This window comes from Antrostomus carolinensis, unplaced genomic scaffold (assembly GCF_000700745.2).
Source record: "Antrostomus carolinensis isolate BGI_N321 unplaced genomic scaffold, ASM70074v2 scaffold16523, whole genome shotgun sequence".
NCBI classification, from domain to species: Eukaryota; Metazoa; Chordata; class Aves; order Caprimulgiformes; family Caprimulgidae; genus Antrostomus; species Antrostomus carolinensis.
Genome location: NW_010303596.1, coordinates 5,750 through 24,011, shown reverse-complemented (window position 1 = coordinate 24,011; position 18,262 = coordinate 5,750). Strand labels below are relative to the sequence as shown.

The following is an 18,262-nucleotide window of genomic DNA, read 5'->3' as shown; positions in this document are numbered from 1 at the left end:
GGCATGAAGATTTTCCTTTAGGAAGCAAACACACATTTAGCAAGGCCTAATCATTGACAGCAGTTGTTCCCTGAACTGTGTCAGCAAAGCATGGTAAATAGTCCTTACCTTGCCATAATCAAGCAAGAGAAAACTGTGTCTGTGCCCCCAGCACAGAACTGTAATCTCTCCCTCACCACATACACTGACACACCAAATACATTCTCTAGGCTCAGTAAACCTTGCATCAGGTCCTACTTTTACTTGATGGTCTAGTAAAAAGGAAAAGTTAGAGAACAACTGATGTGGAATAATCACAACTGCAGAAGAAACTGATAGTTATCTAAACCTCTTTGCTTGAGACTCTGACAAGCTCACTCCATTATTAGAACATGTTAATTAGTATACATGCTCTGGTTTTCTCTCTGCTATTCTTCTTGGTGTGTAGAAAAAAAAAAAAAGAAAATAAGTGTTAATTCACCTTATAACTTAACACATACACAATAAGGAAGCATTATTTGACTATTTTCAGTTTGATTAACTTCATAACACTTAAAACTTAATCCTAGCCTCATAGCTACGTGACATTATCAGCCAGTAAGAGTCTTGTATCAAATATCACAGTCTTCATGTGTTGATGAACAGAGTTTTTAATTTTGATGCAACTATGGAGAGTGTGACTTGGTAATCAAGAAAGCGCTTAGCAGGATTTTCTTACTTGCACTGAATTCTGACAGAGACGGGAGGCATCTGACGAGAAAGAGACCAAAGAGGAAGAAGATGGGAGAAAGAAAATTCTTGCAGATCAGTAGATCAGTAGCCCTGAGCTAAGTACATAGGAAAAAACCTAGCTCTAGGGATGCTGAGCAGTTCTGAAATTCTCCTGCATGGCTAAAATTCCAACCATTTTGGCACTGGTTAAATGGAAAGAGAAGGAAGAAGTGATGGCTTTCCTTCTCGAGATAGAAGAGAATTATTCAGAAGTATTTGTGAGCCAGTCATATGTGCCTACCAGATGTATCTTTTGTCTCTAGCAGTGCATCAAAGGGGACACTGCATTGTGCCCTGCAGAGAATCCCAACCCAGTGTCAAGGAGGCTTACCTGGGGGATATGGGACCTGGGCAAACTCTACCTGGCCAACAATACCTGAGCCAGTAATATTTAAAATGGCATCAGCAGATTTTATGCAAATGGCAGCCTGAAATATGATTGCACACTTGAGTTTCTCTATACCAAATTAAAAAAAAAAAAAAAAAAGAAAAGGGGGAAAAAAAGCACAAATGTTCAGTGTTTTACAGATTTTGATTGGTGAAATTGTAACATTGGGGCACCCTTCGGAAACAGTTGCTGCTAACCACAAAGAGATGATGACACTGATAATATGCTGTCTTTGCTGTAAATATCACCCTTTGTTCCTCAAAATACAGGGCTGCTATTTACATGTTTGTTGCAGACAAGGTTCAGTTTCTCTTGTAGGTCAGAGCAGAAGATTACTTAATTACATACTTTTATAACAGAAAATCACTGATTCACATCTGCCTTTGTATCAAAATATATCTGCCTTTCAGCTAGCTATATTAACTGCATCAAGTATGCATAGTCTGTATGCAGGTGTAAATGAAAAGTACATCATCTAATTTTCTGACACAAAGAATAGATTCAGGAAATTAGTCATATTTTAAAAAGTTAGGACGTTGTTCTGCTTAATAATTTGCAATATGTATTCATACCGCAGCTGATTGTCAATGTGAAGCCAAATTACTTTTCTATTACCTCAAATATGAAACCAGTCCTTAATATCAATATAGACAAAAACCTAATCATAAATCTAGGTCCTGTTGTCTCCCTAAAGGAGCCCAAAGATTACTTCTGACATTCATTCCATTTGTATTTTGCCTCCTCTGTGTTACAGCTGCCTTTTTTCTTCCCTAGTTTCACTCCACTTCACAAAATCCAGCTTACTGAACCTGTAATGTTGTTTCTGAATTCAGGTAAATGAGGTAACATTTCTTTGTAATGAGTAGGCCATCTATTCATGATTTTCAAGACAGAATTTTATTTTGGTCTAATCTTTTTCTTTCTCTTATACTGTCCATATAATCACATATTTCATACTGCTGACATGTGTGATCTCCTTGTCATAAGACACTGTTGTATCTCATTGTTCTTTTCCTACTCAGTCTATGCTATGTTTAAGGTTTTATTTAAATTCCTTTTTCTCTCATGGTTTAAGAACTAATCTTTTTGAAGGTAAATTCATTGAACTTTCACAGTTTCTCTCATCATTTCCAGAGTATATCTTGTGGCCAAAAAATCTGATAATGATTTGAGAGGAGAAGGGCATGTCTGTACACAAAAATATTTGTTAGCCAGCAGATAAATTCATGTGAACAGAATACCCAGCCATACCTTCAGAAGTGAGAAGGTGGCTATTTAGCACGTGCATCCTTGTCATTTATCCAGTCTTATACTTCATATTATCAACAGTTTCATTCTGTGTCCTCCTCATGCACATATTTTTATGGTCATTGATGAGAGAAGACAGCACTTAAGTAGAATACCTTATACTCTGCATCCTAAGGCAGTCTCAGGCAGAAGCCTTGTATTTTGCTCAGAACTGCTTTATGCTACCCCTTTGTTATTTTGGCCAAGGCATTGGCCACAGTTTTGACCCCAAAGACCTCAGATGTCCTGTAGATAGCTTTGGCAAAGCTGACCAAGTTCTTTAAGGATAAAATGAAAGCTCACCTTGAATAAGGATTTTGAAGGCAAGTCATTGTTCTATGGGGAGCCAATGCAGACAGATGATGGATTTGATGTGCTCAGGATATCCCATGCTGCTGAGGAAGTGTGTTGCAGTGTCCCACACTCCTAAAGACTTGAGTCTATACAATTATTATATTGCATTGGTGTAGTTCACACACACAGAAAAAAAGCCTGGAGGTTTGTATTACTGTCATTACCCATGAGAACAGGATAGAGTCTCAGACTACTGAAAATGCTGGGAGATTTTGATTTGTGGAGTCACTATCAGCAGGGGTTTCAAAAGAATTACTAAAACTACAAAGAAATGGATGAATAACACATCTGCTGGAAATTACAACTGTGGGGAGATCAAAATTATTCACCAATTTGGAAAGCATGGAGAGTTAAATATTATGACAATTTATTTTGACATTCTCTAGAAGAAACAGTTTCAATATTTTCAAAATAGGAACAATCTGACTTTCTAATTTGAAATAGCATATTTGTTTTGAAATTGACACAACATCGTTCTGGATTTAACAAAAACATTTCAGGTTGGCAAAGAATATTTTTTTTTCTTTCCACTGAGAAAACAAACTATTAAAGTCATTAAAAGCTTTTTTGGCTTGTTACAAGCATTGCCTCCAGAATGTTTAGTTCAACCACTAAACTTTCAAAAAGGTGATGAAATCTATCATTCCTTGAGCTCTTTGAAAAAAAAGAGGGAAAAAAGCAACTGGAGATGCATACCTTTCAAACACCCAGTTCTGAGGTTTGTTTTCCTTGACTACCACCCACTGCAGCATAAATTGAGTTCCCATGTTTTAAACCCAACATAAGCAGATTCATATCACCTAGAGCACTGTACAGCTGTTTCTCCCTCTTTACATTTGCCCCTATCATTTAGCTCCCCATATACTCTGTAATGGTTAATGGACCCTAGCTCCTTCAAGAGGGATGTTAACCTGCCTCAGAGGAAGGATTCCAACTACACAGCAAGGTTCCTTCTACTTCTCAGTCTGAAAATTTGTGGCAGCTTTATTTAAATGAATCACAGAGCTTTGTATTAAGTTACATACAACATGGAACAATGCAGTCAATACAACAGTTGAGGTCTTATTTTTATGTTAAATTCAATTTATTCTTACACTATCTCCACTATTTCACTTTCACTATGCTGCAGATTTAGGTATTAACAATGTATGAAGTTTATTTTAGAGGCTGCCAGGAGCAGAGAGCTGGAGAATCTTGACAGGTAAGGGGCAGGTACATAAAGTTCTGCTTGCCTGGGGACACAAAAAGTGATTTGAGGTTAACAGGAAAATTAAATTTGAATCTGGTAAAATACCTGGCAATGAAATAGCAACTCTTAGACTGTAAAGCCTAGTTCTGCAGTGGGTACTGCAGCCTCAAAGTCATAGATTACATAGACCCCTGAATATGACAAGTGGCTCACAAAAATAGTTTTTTCTAGTCCATGGACTCTGGCTTAAGGAAAATCTAAGTTTTTAAAAGATGAGGGGCTAGATTCTGTACTACAACTTTCATTGGCTCAAGCCAGGAAAACGAGGAACACAACTTGAGGTAACTCTCCATCACTTTGCAGTATCTGTTTTTGGAGCTCCCAGAGAACTGAAGCTTTACTTGATGTGCCCAGACAGTCTGGAAGAACCACAGCACTTTCATACAGATACTTTCCTTTCCAGACTCCTAGCCAACCTCTTTCCATGGTCATCAGGGCAAGTGGCACAGCTGCTCATGCTGATCCTGAACAACTCTACCTAAGCAGTGAGGCCACAGCCCCCATGCAATGTCAAAATCGGGCTCTAGTGAGTATTAATAATTCATCGTAACACCACAGCAAGCCTCTTTTTACAAACAGAAAATAAAAATTCCCCCTCTTGCATTTAGTCTTTCCTGTGCATTCTTTCACAAGTAATTTTTATTCAGTTTTAAAATATTATTATTATTTGCATGGGTTGCAGTAGTAACTAGCAAACTCAGTTATGGTGCCCCCTCCAGATATGGCACTGCACCGAACTAAAAGATTGTCCCTTCCCCAAAGCATTTGTAATCTATAGAACATTAAAAACAGAGCATTGAGATAGCAAGAGACATGAGGACAAACACGAAGTTATGTCTAACATAAATGATGAAAATGAATCCAGGCAGGTTCCATTTTCCATTAGGAAGACTTGATTCAATTAAAAGCCAGCAAATGTAAAGTACACAGAAGACATCCTCTTATATTCAGACTAAAGTGTGGAAGTCACAGACACCACTGAGTTTTTGTGAAAGCAAATAGCTTAGGAAGCTTTAAACAAGAATCAGACATTAACAAACAAGCACAATATCTGTAATTTCCGTACTAAGGATGAAAAATTACAAGAAATGCCAGTCATCTTTCTTGAAACAAGCCAGCAGTCAGCAGATACTCAAAAAAAAAAAAAAAAAGAACGTAAAAGATCTTCATTTGAGTTGCAAGCACTGGATGTTCACCACTGACAGAAACACAATCCTAGAACACATGGGCATTTTTCTGTTTTAACAGGTAAGCACTTTGTATCAGAAAGTTATTCCCATTTCACACTCACTTTAACAGCACTGTTGTCCAGAGGGTTACTCATGATTCACAGCACCATGAACACAGAATTCAGCCCTTGATGTTTTGCTGGAGAGCTTCAGTATCAACAGAAGCATTCTTGCATTTAATCTGGATGGGCTAGTAGTTCACCACTTTATCCAGTTTAGAGTCGTGATTCTGCTTCCATTCCATTTGTGCAATTTATAAAGACTCAGCTTGTTTCACATATCTTAACACATCTCAGCCTGTATCGGAATAAATAACCCTTGCCTGAAACCAAAACCCTATCACTCACCATCTCTTTCTTAAATACAGACTCTTACAACTCATCCTCTCCCACTTCCTCATTCTATTTTCTTTTTTTCTTACAATGTGTTTTCTTTCTCACATTTTAGCATCACCTCTTCTCCTTTCCTAGTTTTTTATCTTTCCTGCTTCTTAATTCCACCTGAATCTCTCTACAATTGCAACTCTTACCCTGCTGGAGTAGCAGGTCATACAATCACTTGAGTTAAGTCTTCCCATCTAAGAAGTTTTCCCACAAACATAATGGAAATCAGAAAAAGATATCAGTCATACTTGGACAACAGAGCTCTCGAGAGACATTATTGTGCTTTATCACCCTCTATTTCTATTCTCATGCTTACCAGAGAGACGGTGACAAGTTTCTTGTGAGAACTTTAAACTCTTCAGTCCCATTCTGGGTTCATTTAACATACATTATAATCACACTGCTGAGGCAAATTCATTTGAAATGCATGCAGATTCACGCATCTAATTTTGTACTGTAGGTGTTCCACTGTAAATCAGCCTGAGCACTGGCCTTCGCAGTAGTTCTTTCAACAGACGTCAGCATATGGTTCCTTTGCTTGCATTATGTTACCTCTTAGTGAGTCCTCACATTTACTCAGTTTGCAACTCTGAAAATGATCAACTGCCAGCCTGCAAAGTCCACACGCCTGCCTAGTAATCCCTTTTAGACCACTGCCTATCCTCAGAATGTAGTTTTAAAATTTGATTACAACATGTGAGACCAGATTCAAGTCAGTTACCTTTACATTATTTCAGGTCTGTGTAAAGGCAATAGTAGTTAATATGATAACAAATGCTTCATACTCTATTTTTTAATGGCAATAGTAATGCAAGATCCCATCAAGAACAACTGAAAACAGTAAAGGGGCCAGTCTTATATACCTGCATAGTAACTTTTGAGGTTTAAGTGGTCCTCTTTTTTTTTGACTGCTATCGCAGATCCAGAAACAAAACCAGAATGCATCATTCCTAAATGGTTTGGTGTATTTAATTATGGCTTTGGGTGAGATTTCTAAAAACGTGTAGAGAGCCGATCTGCCTAACACAATAGGAGCAAACAGACAAGGCAGAAGAGTTGTGGAAATAATGTTTTCAAGCATCTCTGTAACATGAGTGGGATTTTCAAGAGCACATTTTCCTTATCTCCATTTCTTATTAAGAAAATGCTAAAACTCCTCCTGACTTCAGAGAAAATAAATTATGCCAACAGTGCAGACGTTTCAGTACAAAAAATAAAAGCCTCATAATGGCAGCAGGGGCCAAAGAGTTCAGTATATTAATTGGCAGGAAAGTCTTGAGACTCAAGTAAACAGTGATAGGAAGACCAAGAAAGGATGGATGAAGATGCAAGGAACAAGATGCAGCATGCAAGGAACAAGTAAAGAATGCAACTAATATATAACAATAGGGAAGCAGATAAAAATGGATATTCAGATATGCATTAGAGGAAGAGCAGAGAAAATTTAGAGAATTCTCATTAGAAATAGCAGCTTACAATGATTCATCCTGCTGTGAGAAATCAGCCAAAACCATAACTGGAGTCATATTCAGGCTGTCATTTCTGCGTATAGAAGTGCTTACATCTGAACTGTTATTCAGCTTTCCTAATCCTCATATTAACGTGCAAGAGCTGATATTCAGCCTCTTCTTAGAAATGCCTTGTTTGGACTGAAACCAAAGAATTCACTTTTATTCTGTAAAGCAGAAAAATAACACATTCCATGTCTACTAAACTCAACAATAGTAGTATATTTTTCTTTCTAACTGACTTGTATTGCATCCCTCCAGTCTTTGAGGAAAAGAGAATCAGAAGGAAAAAAATTAAACTTACTCCCCACAGAACTAATAATTACAGCCAAATTACCAGCATGGAAAATAACTGTATGAGCCCTAGGTACCAAAGCTTACCCAAAAAGAGCTCATAGTGAATAATGTATACAGTTTAAAGACAGTTAAAACAAGTGACAGGTCAGTTATCCAAATCCAAAGCATTGAATTTGCAAGGCTTTGAAACAATTTATTATTATTATTATTATTATTATTATTCCTCTCTGAGGTACAAATAATGGCACTAAGATGCAAACAGGAAGGACTGAAGTGAAGTGTGAGCAAGAGTTGGCCAGTTCTGCAGTCTTTCAGTCCTACATCAAAACAGACTGGTGGTGCTGAAGAGGCAATAGTAACAATCAAAGAGCCAGCTCTGACTTTGTGAAAGGAGTTCTTGACAACATGCCAGGTCCTAAAGCACCACTATGCCTCAGCAATTAAAAGGATTGGTCTTGGCTGAAAATTTCAGCAGAAAGGCAACAGACCAAAGATCTACAACCATGGGCCAGTTGCCTTAATTCCAGTTTAATTTCAACTTTAGAAACATTACGTATTTGGCTGCCAGATAACAACCTTTCCATGACCTAGAACTTCCACATTTTATGTTCACATGGATGCTTCAGGGCTAGCCTCCCTTCAGATGAATTCAACTTCTCAGACTGCTGAACACTGGACATATTTTTGAGCCTTGGAAAGGTACCAAGGGATCTCCAGCAAGGGCATTAGGTTGAGGGCATTTGTGAAGTGAAAGGGAAAAATGAATTAAAATCAGGAAATATATGGAAATAAATGGTCTTTCCCCACAATATGGTATCCTGATCTTTATTTTACATTCTCTGGTCAATGAGTCAAAGGCTTTAACAAGCAGTAAATGCTGCACCGAAAATGCAGCCAGCTGATTATTCACAGGAGCTCTAAAGCTCCTCAGTCACCGCTTTCCAGGATTCAGTAGAAAGGTGTTTAAATTGCAACCTAAATTATTTTTTTCTTGATGTACTTGTCCCTGTCAAAACATGTGTTGTTTGTATGAACAGAGCTCAGGCAATTCTGATTACCTTCAGTCAGTACATTACCCATAATGGCAACATTTTCTAGTGATCCAAGGACTGGAACTGTTATTAACAGGGATATTATATGTTTCCATATTGGAGCAGGACAAATTATTTTTATAACAAGGTTTGGCAGGAAACATGGAAACAATTATTCTTAAATAATAATAAAATGAGTAAAGTATTCCAGGAAAGGTTCATCTTTAATGTCTATTTTCCTTGAAAAAATAGATTATTAATTCACTGTTTAGAATTAAGACATTAAACCTGAGAAAAAAAAAAAAATAGAGCTTTATATTTTGAGGGAGTATTTTGCTCATGTTTTCACTAGAACTGCATGAAATTACATTTCTATTTGAGCACTGAAAAACACCTGAAGTAAACTGCAGAAATTCCAAAGTTCACAGTATTAGGGCCCTGCTGTCAGTAGAAATATAAACTGCTTAGTTTCCTAACCATTTATAAAGAATCACAGCCTCACACAGGCATGCCTGAAAAAGTCTGGCCCTAAGTAAATTATGCAAAGACCCTTGAAGTAGCATCACTCAATATGATCCCTTCAAACAAAAGTACAGCATTCTTCTAGGTGAGCAGCAGCCATCCAGCTACTGGTTTCTACAGAGGCAGGACAAAACATATGCCGCCTAATAAATAACTCATAAACAACACATAGCACTATGTAATAACTCAATTATTCTAATGTCCATATTAATTCATAGGCAACAAGCAGACAATGAACTGTTGCACTTTTTCAGTGTTGGAAGATTTTGCATGAAATTCAAAGGTTAATTATTTCTGCCAAGATTGTTCCTTCCTTGCATTCTATTGGACATTACTAGCTTAGATAACTCTCCCTGCAGAATCCATGCCAAGACAATTTGAAAATAATGAACCAAGTCTTAGCTTTCCTTTGCTGAGTAAGAAGTATAAACTGCCTTACCATCATGGAAGTTTTTACCAGAAATCCAGAAACAAGGGGGTTTTGTCCTCACAAGTTTTGCCATCATGAGGTTTAAGCATCACATTTTGTATTTAGCTTCAAGATACTGAGCTGTATGCTTCTGTTTCCTCCCAGTTCCAATGATTTAAGTAAGTGCAAGATAGCACTACTATGTGTTGATAATCAATTGCACTACACATTCAGAAACAGGAAAATCCCCGTCCCTTTCCTTCCCTCAATACAATCAACTTTTATGAAAAATGTACATTGATGACTACCACTAAAAAGTGTACATTGCCTTCAAACATGTTTTCACACATCCTGTTCGTTAAATCAGCAACCATTCAAATCACTTTCTTTTATGAAAAATGTACATTGATGACTACCATTAAAAAGTGTACATTGCCTTCAAACATGTTTCACACATCCTGTTTGTTAAATCAGCAACCATTCAAATCACTTCAAAAAGCTGTGTAAGTTTTTATTTTATTAAAATATCTTCATTTATGCATTTGTATTTTAGTAATCAATACTGCTTCCCCTTTAATTAGTCTTACACGTGAATTTAGGTTTTGGTAAATTGTTGTATTGATTTTTTGTAACATTTATATTAACAATACATACAAAGGCATCTATTCTTCTTCTGAATAATAGCCTGGATATTGTTTTTCTTTCAAACTCCCGAATAGAAATAAAAGAATTGATCTATGACCATTGTTCAAGAACAAAAGATACCCAAAGCTGCATCTAATGTAAATATTAATTTCTGTGAATTATTTCTTACCACAGATAGTCTGCAAGCACTCAGGTACAGGTTAAACATACCATTTCACATCTGGGTGGCCTACAACCTTAAATCCCTATAAACCTGATCCTTTCAGGAAGTCTTTGGACACATAGACGTGTAAGGACAGACAATTCTAAAGATCATAAGGGAAAATGAACCTGGAAAGAAGATTGTGATGAAGGGTTTGGGCTTTTTCCTATGTCTTCAATCTATTGGAGACATGCTATTTCATGTCTGTCTGTATGGGACCTCTCTTGGACAATCTGGGGAAGTAATTTGCATGAACTGCTGGAACACAGTCTCGTACTTGTTAGTGATGTGATCTCTTTCCTCTAAAATGGATTCACTCTAGCAAGCACCATACCAGAAATTAGGTGTTAAAGTCTTCTGTGAAGAACTAGGAATAACATAGAGAGACCATGGCTAAAATTTACTATTTTGCACCTGTTTTTATGGCATAAAGCAGAAACTATCTGACTTTGAGTTGCAAAAAACAAACAAACAAACAACAAAAAAAGATTTTAATAAAACTGAGTAACATTTCAAAAACACCAATATCTCACTGACAACTCTGGAATATGTCATCCTTATTAAAAACACTGAGTGCATCCACAGAAATATCTAAGGGTTAATACATGCTTTTGAAACTGATTCTGGATGCCCATATAAAAGAGAGAAGTTTGATTATATTCAAAACCTAGTTTAGCTCATGTCACGTAAAATGGAGAAGTAAGTGAAAAGACAAAAAAAAATTGCCCACTGCAATACTTAAATCCCATTTTACCATCAAAAACAATGGGAACATTTCTTGTATTTTCTTTTCTCTGACTCTGAATAAGTGAACGTTGTTCCTGCTGTTAACATCAGCACAGAAGTGCTCTCTAAAATCCCAGCTAAGTAAACCTTAATCTTGCATCTAATTCATCATCACTATCAATAAGCAACAGCCATGGAACAGGTATTAGTGAACTCTGAAAGCAAACTACAGAGAAACTTAAATCAAATGCAGTTCTACTCTAATACATGCCTATTTAATTGGCACTTGACATGTAATCCCTTTTTAACATGGATTGATATTGTTTTAGATTAGAGGGTAAACAAAACATGCTTGTTCATAGTCTTCTTGTACCATATAATGTTGTTTTCATCCACATTGATTACAAATTCTCATAGTTAACAGATGCCAGACTGCAACTACAGCTTGAACCATGAACATTTGTAAGGAATACAAATTCGTAGAGGCTGACAGGTGCTGAGTTTACAGACTCTCAAATTAGCAATGGATCCTATTACCAACCTTGATAATGTTGAGGAAATGGGCTGATATTTCCAGGTGGGAATGACTTCATTGACAATATTTTGCTCAACTGCCAACTTCAGTTAGCATTTGAACATTGATCAGTATTTATTTCAGTATTTCACTGAATCTACCTGAATTTGAATCAAAAATTTTAATCCAAACCCAGCTAAACCTGATGACATCAAAACATCTATTTAAATACAATCTTCCACTAACTTGGAGTGTCAGCAGCAACAGACTCATTAGTAACAGTCACTCTGAGCATATTTGGCTCTGAAGGCACCAGACAGATAAAACAGTCCTCTTCCTGCTGTAAACAGCAAGAAAAGTAAAACTTTTGCTGCTTAAATGACTGTCTTCTTATTTGTCAGCATGCCACTTGTGTTGTTATCTTTACTTTAGGCTTTCGGACCACTATGAGTCTTATCACTCAAACTACCCTCCCAAAAAACCAGCACACAGTACGCTAGTGGTTTGGGTTCTACCGTTTCCATTTAGCAATGCTGGATTGCTACCAGTTTTCTTAACACCACATTTCCACTCATAGCAAGTTGGCGTAAAACACTATCGTGAGCAACACTGTGTGATATCTACTATTTTTGACAGATTTACAAGACCCAAACCTATCCTAGATAACCTAGACTAGCACAAGGCATGATTTTGTTTAGGTTTTTTTCCCCCCATTGACAACATACTGTTGGTTTTTACTGATTTCTTTGTAATCTCTTATGTACTTAAAAATAGCTAATTATACTTTCTGGAAATAAAGTTAAACACATTGGCCCTGCAAAGCACTTCAGCTCCTTTGGGACAATGTGGACATTTCCCATTGATTTTCTAGAAATTCAGGGCAGCTGCTGTGGTAAATGAAGACACTGTGCACTGGAGACAGAGCACAGCATTGTTCTTTCAGCTAGTCTAACTTAAAAGAACTGTAACATCCTTTGATGGTCATTTTCTTTATGAAGACCATCCCAATCTAGCAGCAGACTATTCTCAGTCAATTTGTAGGCAATGCATGAGCCACTGGCACCAGGGACTCATCTGGGAGGAAAAGGCAGGCAGATATGTTTTAGTCAGATGTGGAAGCTCGTATTCATGATACTCCGTGTTATTTACTGTATTTGTGATGTCAGAACTGAATGAAAGAGAAAGAGAAATACCTGTCATCATGCTGTTGGCTGTGCAACCTATGTCATCTGTGGTGGGTTAACACTGGTCAGCAGCCAAATGTCCACCCAGCCGCTTGCCAGCTACCCCCACCCAACAGGACAGCAGTAGAAAATAGGAAGAAAAATCTCATGGGTCAAAATAAAGACAGGGAGACTGCTTAACAGTTAACATCACAGGCAAAAGAGACCTAACTTGGGGCAAATTAATTCAATTACTTGCTAATTAAAATAAATTTGGATAGTGAGAAAAAAAGACACAAATTAAAAAAACACCTTTCACCTTGGTGGTCTATTTCCACAGGAAATTTACAAGATCATCTCTGAGGAGATATCCTGCCTTCACACTCGACAGGTGCCACCTCCAGAGGTTGTGGATTGTTGCCTCTCTTCTAATTTCTTTGTCTATTCCCTGGTCCCTCGCAAGGTATTACAGTTTTTTGGCTTCCTTATTTTCTATTTCCTGACTGTCAGCCCCAGTGCCCCAGCACCTGAGCAACCAGGCAGCAATCCATTTGCCTGGCTGGCAGATACAATCTTTCCACATATCTCAAAGTTCACTCAGTGACCAAGTGATTTCTGCCTATAGAGTGACTTCTGTCACCTTCTTCTCCTGTTTCCCTGTCAAAGAACCAGCTTCCCAATAAGAATCTTCCTCCTCCCTTACTAATCAATGTTATGGACCTGTCAATTTCTGATACAGTTTTTCTTTTTGACTACAAGGGTGATTACTGTAGAAAGGGGTTTTGGTCCCTGTCTTAACCATGGTGTTCTCAGATGTAGAGGCCCTCCTTCCTCTGCTCTAATGGAGCTGAACAGAGGCTCACTAGTCACAGCCACAGTGACGGGTCTCATTCAGGTAGGCAAGGTACTATTCTGTGAAGTGGTGCACCAATTCAATGGGCTCACTTGCCTGTTCAGGCATAAAATCTCAGCTTTCAGAAGGTGATAACTGTCCTAGGCACCTGTCCAAATCTTACCACACACCCTGCCACCCAGGGATTGACCACATCAGGGCATGTTTCTCTGTCAACTCACCAACAAGTTGTTTACTCTTACACCTGGATGAAATCAGGTTCCACATATTCAACAATGTCAAATAATAGGACCAAACACCTTACATTGACAATGCCTTGTCAATATTTTAGAAAGTATGAATTTAATTGCCACCGTTAATAATATTGGCTCATGAAGGGAAGGCAATCAGAAAAAATTTCATCACATCATGCATCCTGAAAACTCTGTCACCCAATGTTAAAAGATTTGTATTCGATATAGAAAAAGAACTGGTTTGCCCTCTGTCATACACTGGGTTCACAGCAGAGAATCCAACCCTATCTTCACCGCCAGGTGCCTAAACTTTCAGGAGAGGTCACCCTACTGACACTTAAAATTCATAATTCTACAACAGCCCGTAGAGCAATATTAATGAAAACCATAAAACTCTGGAAAGCCTACAGAAGTAAAGTGGTCCATTATCAAGTGATACATTGAAAAACAGCACATGTACTAATATATCTCTCCCTTCCTGAAGTTCCTCATATGTTTATACAAACCATTATTTGTAGGAGTTTGAGAGATTATCAAGTTGCAAAAGAACATTTTCATTTCCAACTATTTATCTAACATGTCTCTTTTTCAGTGATCTCAGAGTAACTCCAAAATTGAGGATTTCGCTTGCGTCTTTCATTTGCTTTCCACTACCCACACAGATGCTAGAAAGTCAGTTACATGCCTTGTCTTGGTGGATCATTCCAAGGGATATACAGGAGATTCATCCATCTTGCAAGATTCTCACGAAACCTAACGGATGCTTATTAAGTAATATAAAACCCAGTGGCCTGCATAAACATGATTAGACACACGATGTTGAGTATCTTTCTACATACTCTTTTCACATCAAAACTAATTTCTTTTAGAAGAGCTATCACTTGAATTCCCTTAAGACAGTTTATCTTCTTAGTGTGCCTTTGGTTACTCCAATACTACTCCAATCATTGTTTTTATACAAAGTCGTGATCAATTTTTGCTTTCTCCTTGCCCTTTGATTATCAAACACTTTTTAAATCTTTATCATCCTTAATTTCATAGCTTAATACATTTTCTCACTGAACTCTCCACTACATTTGGACACCGTATCAATTTCAGAACATCCTCCATTCTCCCTCAGGCAGGGTTGTAACTGTTTCTCTTGTCCGGTCGTAATCCCAGCTCCCCTCCAGATTCAGAAACAGGAATTCCCTTTCTTCGCACTAATACAATGGACTCCCACTTCCAGTAGCAAAGGAGACTGAACCTCTAGTTAGATCTCCAATCTGAATTTGGGAATATTTGCTTAGATTCAGCACAAACAGGGTCCTAACTCCATGCCTGAGAAGACTCAGCCCATCTCAGAAAAGTCCCCAGGATCTGATGATCCAGTCCTGGCTCCATATAAGCCCCTATAATTTCCAGTGTATCATTCCCAGATTAAACTGAAGTCAAATTTAGTTCCCAGCCATCTGATACCTTGAATTTAGTTAAGCTAAGCTGTTCCTCTCTGATTTGATCGATAGCAATACTGAAGACAGAGCAGGAAGAGAGCTATTTAGCCAGGTGTCCCTTTGTAAAGGCTTCCTCATTACAGTGAGTCAGAGCAGAGCACGGGGTTGATACAGTGTGGCTGATAATAAACCTGTGAGTAAATGAGAGACTTTGTTTAGCTCATTATTGCAAAAAAAATCTTGATTTCACATTCACTCCTACTTCCCTTAATTAAAATAATGTTCTTAAAAGGCTTTTGGGGTTTTGCTTAGCTGGGTACTTGAATAAAAAAGACTAAACAGCATGTCAGAGCGGTGTTAATGCATGCCTTGGTTCCTGCAAGCATATAGATGACCAAATTCATAGCACTGCAGTTTTGCTGCAGCTCACTTGTGAATAAGTTTGCTAGATTTGCAATTTTAAAAAATCACTTAATTAGAACAATTCAAAGAAAATGGCTTTTCTTTTAGCTCTGCAAGTACATATAAAATATATGCAAGCTTTATAATACTTCTTGTTTCAGCCAGCTTTTGGGCGCAATCCAGACTATGCACAGCAACAGCCAGCCTGTTTTACAATCAGAACAGCCCACCCAGCCCTACAAAGGAGCCTCCCATACTCATTACCAGCATAAAAGAAGGGTATGTGAAAACCTACCTGAAAAATGTGATTTCCAGAGAAATTTCATTATTAGCATTTAATAGGTGAGATATTTTGACAAAAAATTGAGAGTAACGCTGTTGAGCAGATTCTGAGACAAACAACTGAACTGAATAGAGTAGCATAATGCTTGGTAAAGGCTTTTAGTCAAAACCATGGAATAGGGGATCATGTAAATGGCCTAACAGGAAAACTAAGGCTTGTGTCACCCAAGTACCTAGTTTTGGTGCTTAATGTAGGAGATTAATTTCCTTTGGCTTTCTGTATGGACAATGTCAAGAGAGACCACCAAAATCAGGTGAACACTGTGTCCTGAATCATCAGTGTCCACTACAGAGGGACAACAATACATGAAGAAAGCACAGCATTGTCTAAAGCTGCGGGGCATTTACAAAACGACCAGGGATGATGTGACCCAGTCTAATGTTATCATAGTTTCTTCAGTTCACTGAAAAAACATACTTAATATATATCAGTCCTGAAGCATTCCATTATTCATTTAAAATGATGCATATTGAATGATGCCAAGGAACAGCACAGGCACAAATCTAAAATATAATACTCTTTTCAATACCGCCTTACTATTTGTTTCATTTTAATACTGATGGTTTTCAAATGTGCTATATCTTATCTCTACACAGTCTTCTAGAGATACAGTCTCTGCTCTAAACAGATTGTAATCAAAGACTGAAACAACAAAAAAGCAACAGAAGGAAAGCCAGAAAGCCTGATTGCTTTCAGATGATTACTTGGGCCAGATTAGCTATCTGATTTATAAAAATCATAACTGTGGGTTTTGAGGAGCAATGTAGTCAGGGAAAGACCAATATTATAGCACAAGGCTAAAGGAGAGCATCCCAGTCACAACAATGACAGACAGAAAGGCTTTAGGGAGAGAAAGGGACAAAAAGAAGTCTGACGGATCCGAATGACAACAGAATAAAAAGGCAACGGATGCTAAGTAGGTAAGGAGACTACTGTCAAAAGCCTTGAAGGAATGGTGTCTAAACAATAGATAAGAAAGAAACAAAGAGTAAATAGAAAGATTTAAAAAGGCATTATCAATCTAACAGACAAGACGATTCAGGCCTTATCATTTGAACAAGATTCATCAAAACAGAAAACCGGACATAAAGACATTTAAAAAATCAAGGTGAAAGTCAAAGTCTCAAAATAAGAACTACCACAAAAATGGTAATGTGGATACATCATATGTCTTACAACTATAGTTCATCATATTTTAGTGAATATCTACAAAGAACTGATAAATTCTAGAAGAAAAAAGCAACTGTTCTCCTTTTGATAAAGACGGTCTTTGCCCAATACAGGTCTGCACTGTTACTCTAGTAATATAAAAACACACATGCATACTCACTTGGCCATCAGCAACTTTGATGTTTTAAAAACCAAACAAGCCCATGCAGTATCAGTGCCATAGATTTCAGCAGCAAAGATCAGAACAAAGTGTACAACTAAGAATGCCAGGTTATAATCATAAGACTGTGAAAAAAGTTCCAGTAATCAAAATCATTCAACAATTTGGAATTTCAAACTATCAGGAGAACTTAGTGAAACTTACAAAATTTCGTCACATGTCACACTTCCAAATCACATTCTGAAACCAGAATTCTTCTCTTGCTACTTTGGTTATAAAATCTATGTATGAAACTTTCCTTTAGAGCATGCATAAGCACAAAAAAAACGCTAATGTCATGTATCCATATAAATAGTTAGCAATTAACATTTACTTCAGCAAAAGTTAACACCACAGATTAAGTTGGCATACACCTTCATATCCCCTTCCTGAGATCTGCTCTGCCATCTTGCCACTTCTTTTCGTTCATTAGACAAGTAAATATGGAAATAACAGGTAGCCCGAGTTGCACGGTTCTGAAATGAAAGGACTGCCAGCAGGACAAGAGGGAGAGGACAGGCAGAGAAATCCCACCCAGAGCCTTACCTTCCAATCATTTTTTTTGGACCTCCCCAAGCCCTCCCAGGCGCCTCATGGCGATGAGGATCCCCCTGACTGTCATTCCCTCACAGAAGCAAACCACCACTCTAGCCTTGGGTAACCTTTCTCGCAGCTTGCGGAGCAGGCGATCAAAGCTCTTTTCCCCAGCATTGCTGTAGATCTTGTCAGAGTGAGCAATGCAGAGACCCTCTTGGGCAGCCAGCTCCTTGAAGGCTTCCATTCCACTTTCCCCATAATTTCCTGTTTTTAAAAAAAAAAAAAAAAGAAAAAAAAAAAGTTGATATTATATCATGTATTTAACTAATTAAGGGGAGCTGTGATAGGAAAAGGATGATTTTCCTCAAAAGGTATCAACTAGCAGAAGGAAGAGCAGAGGAGGTCCACCAAAGCGAACATACTCAGGGTTCAGCA

General features: G+C 37.7%; 1 protein-coding gene across 2 annotated transcripts in view; it reads right to left on the bottom strand.

The window, feature by feature from the left end:
• GRM1 (glutamate metabotropic receptor 1) overlaps positions 1-18,091 on the bottom strand; it is a 146,955-nt gene extending 128,864 nt beyond the window's left edge. For both annotated transcript variants that reach the window (XM_010164162.1, XM_010164163.1), the window contains exon 1: positions 17,837-18,091. In XM_010164162.1, coding sequence (XP_010162464.1) covers positions 17,837-17,847 — 11 coding nt within the window. In that variant the 5' untranslated portion in view covers positions 17,848-18,091. The remainder of the gene's footprint in view (positions 1-17,836) is intronic.
• Positions 18,092-18,262: the final 171 nt, after the last annotated feature.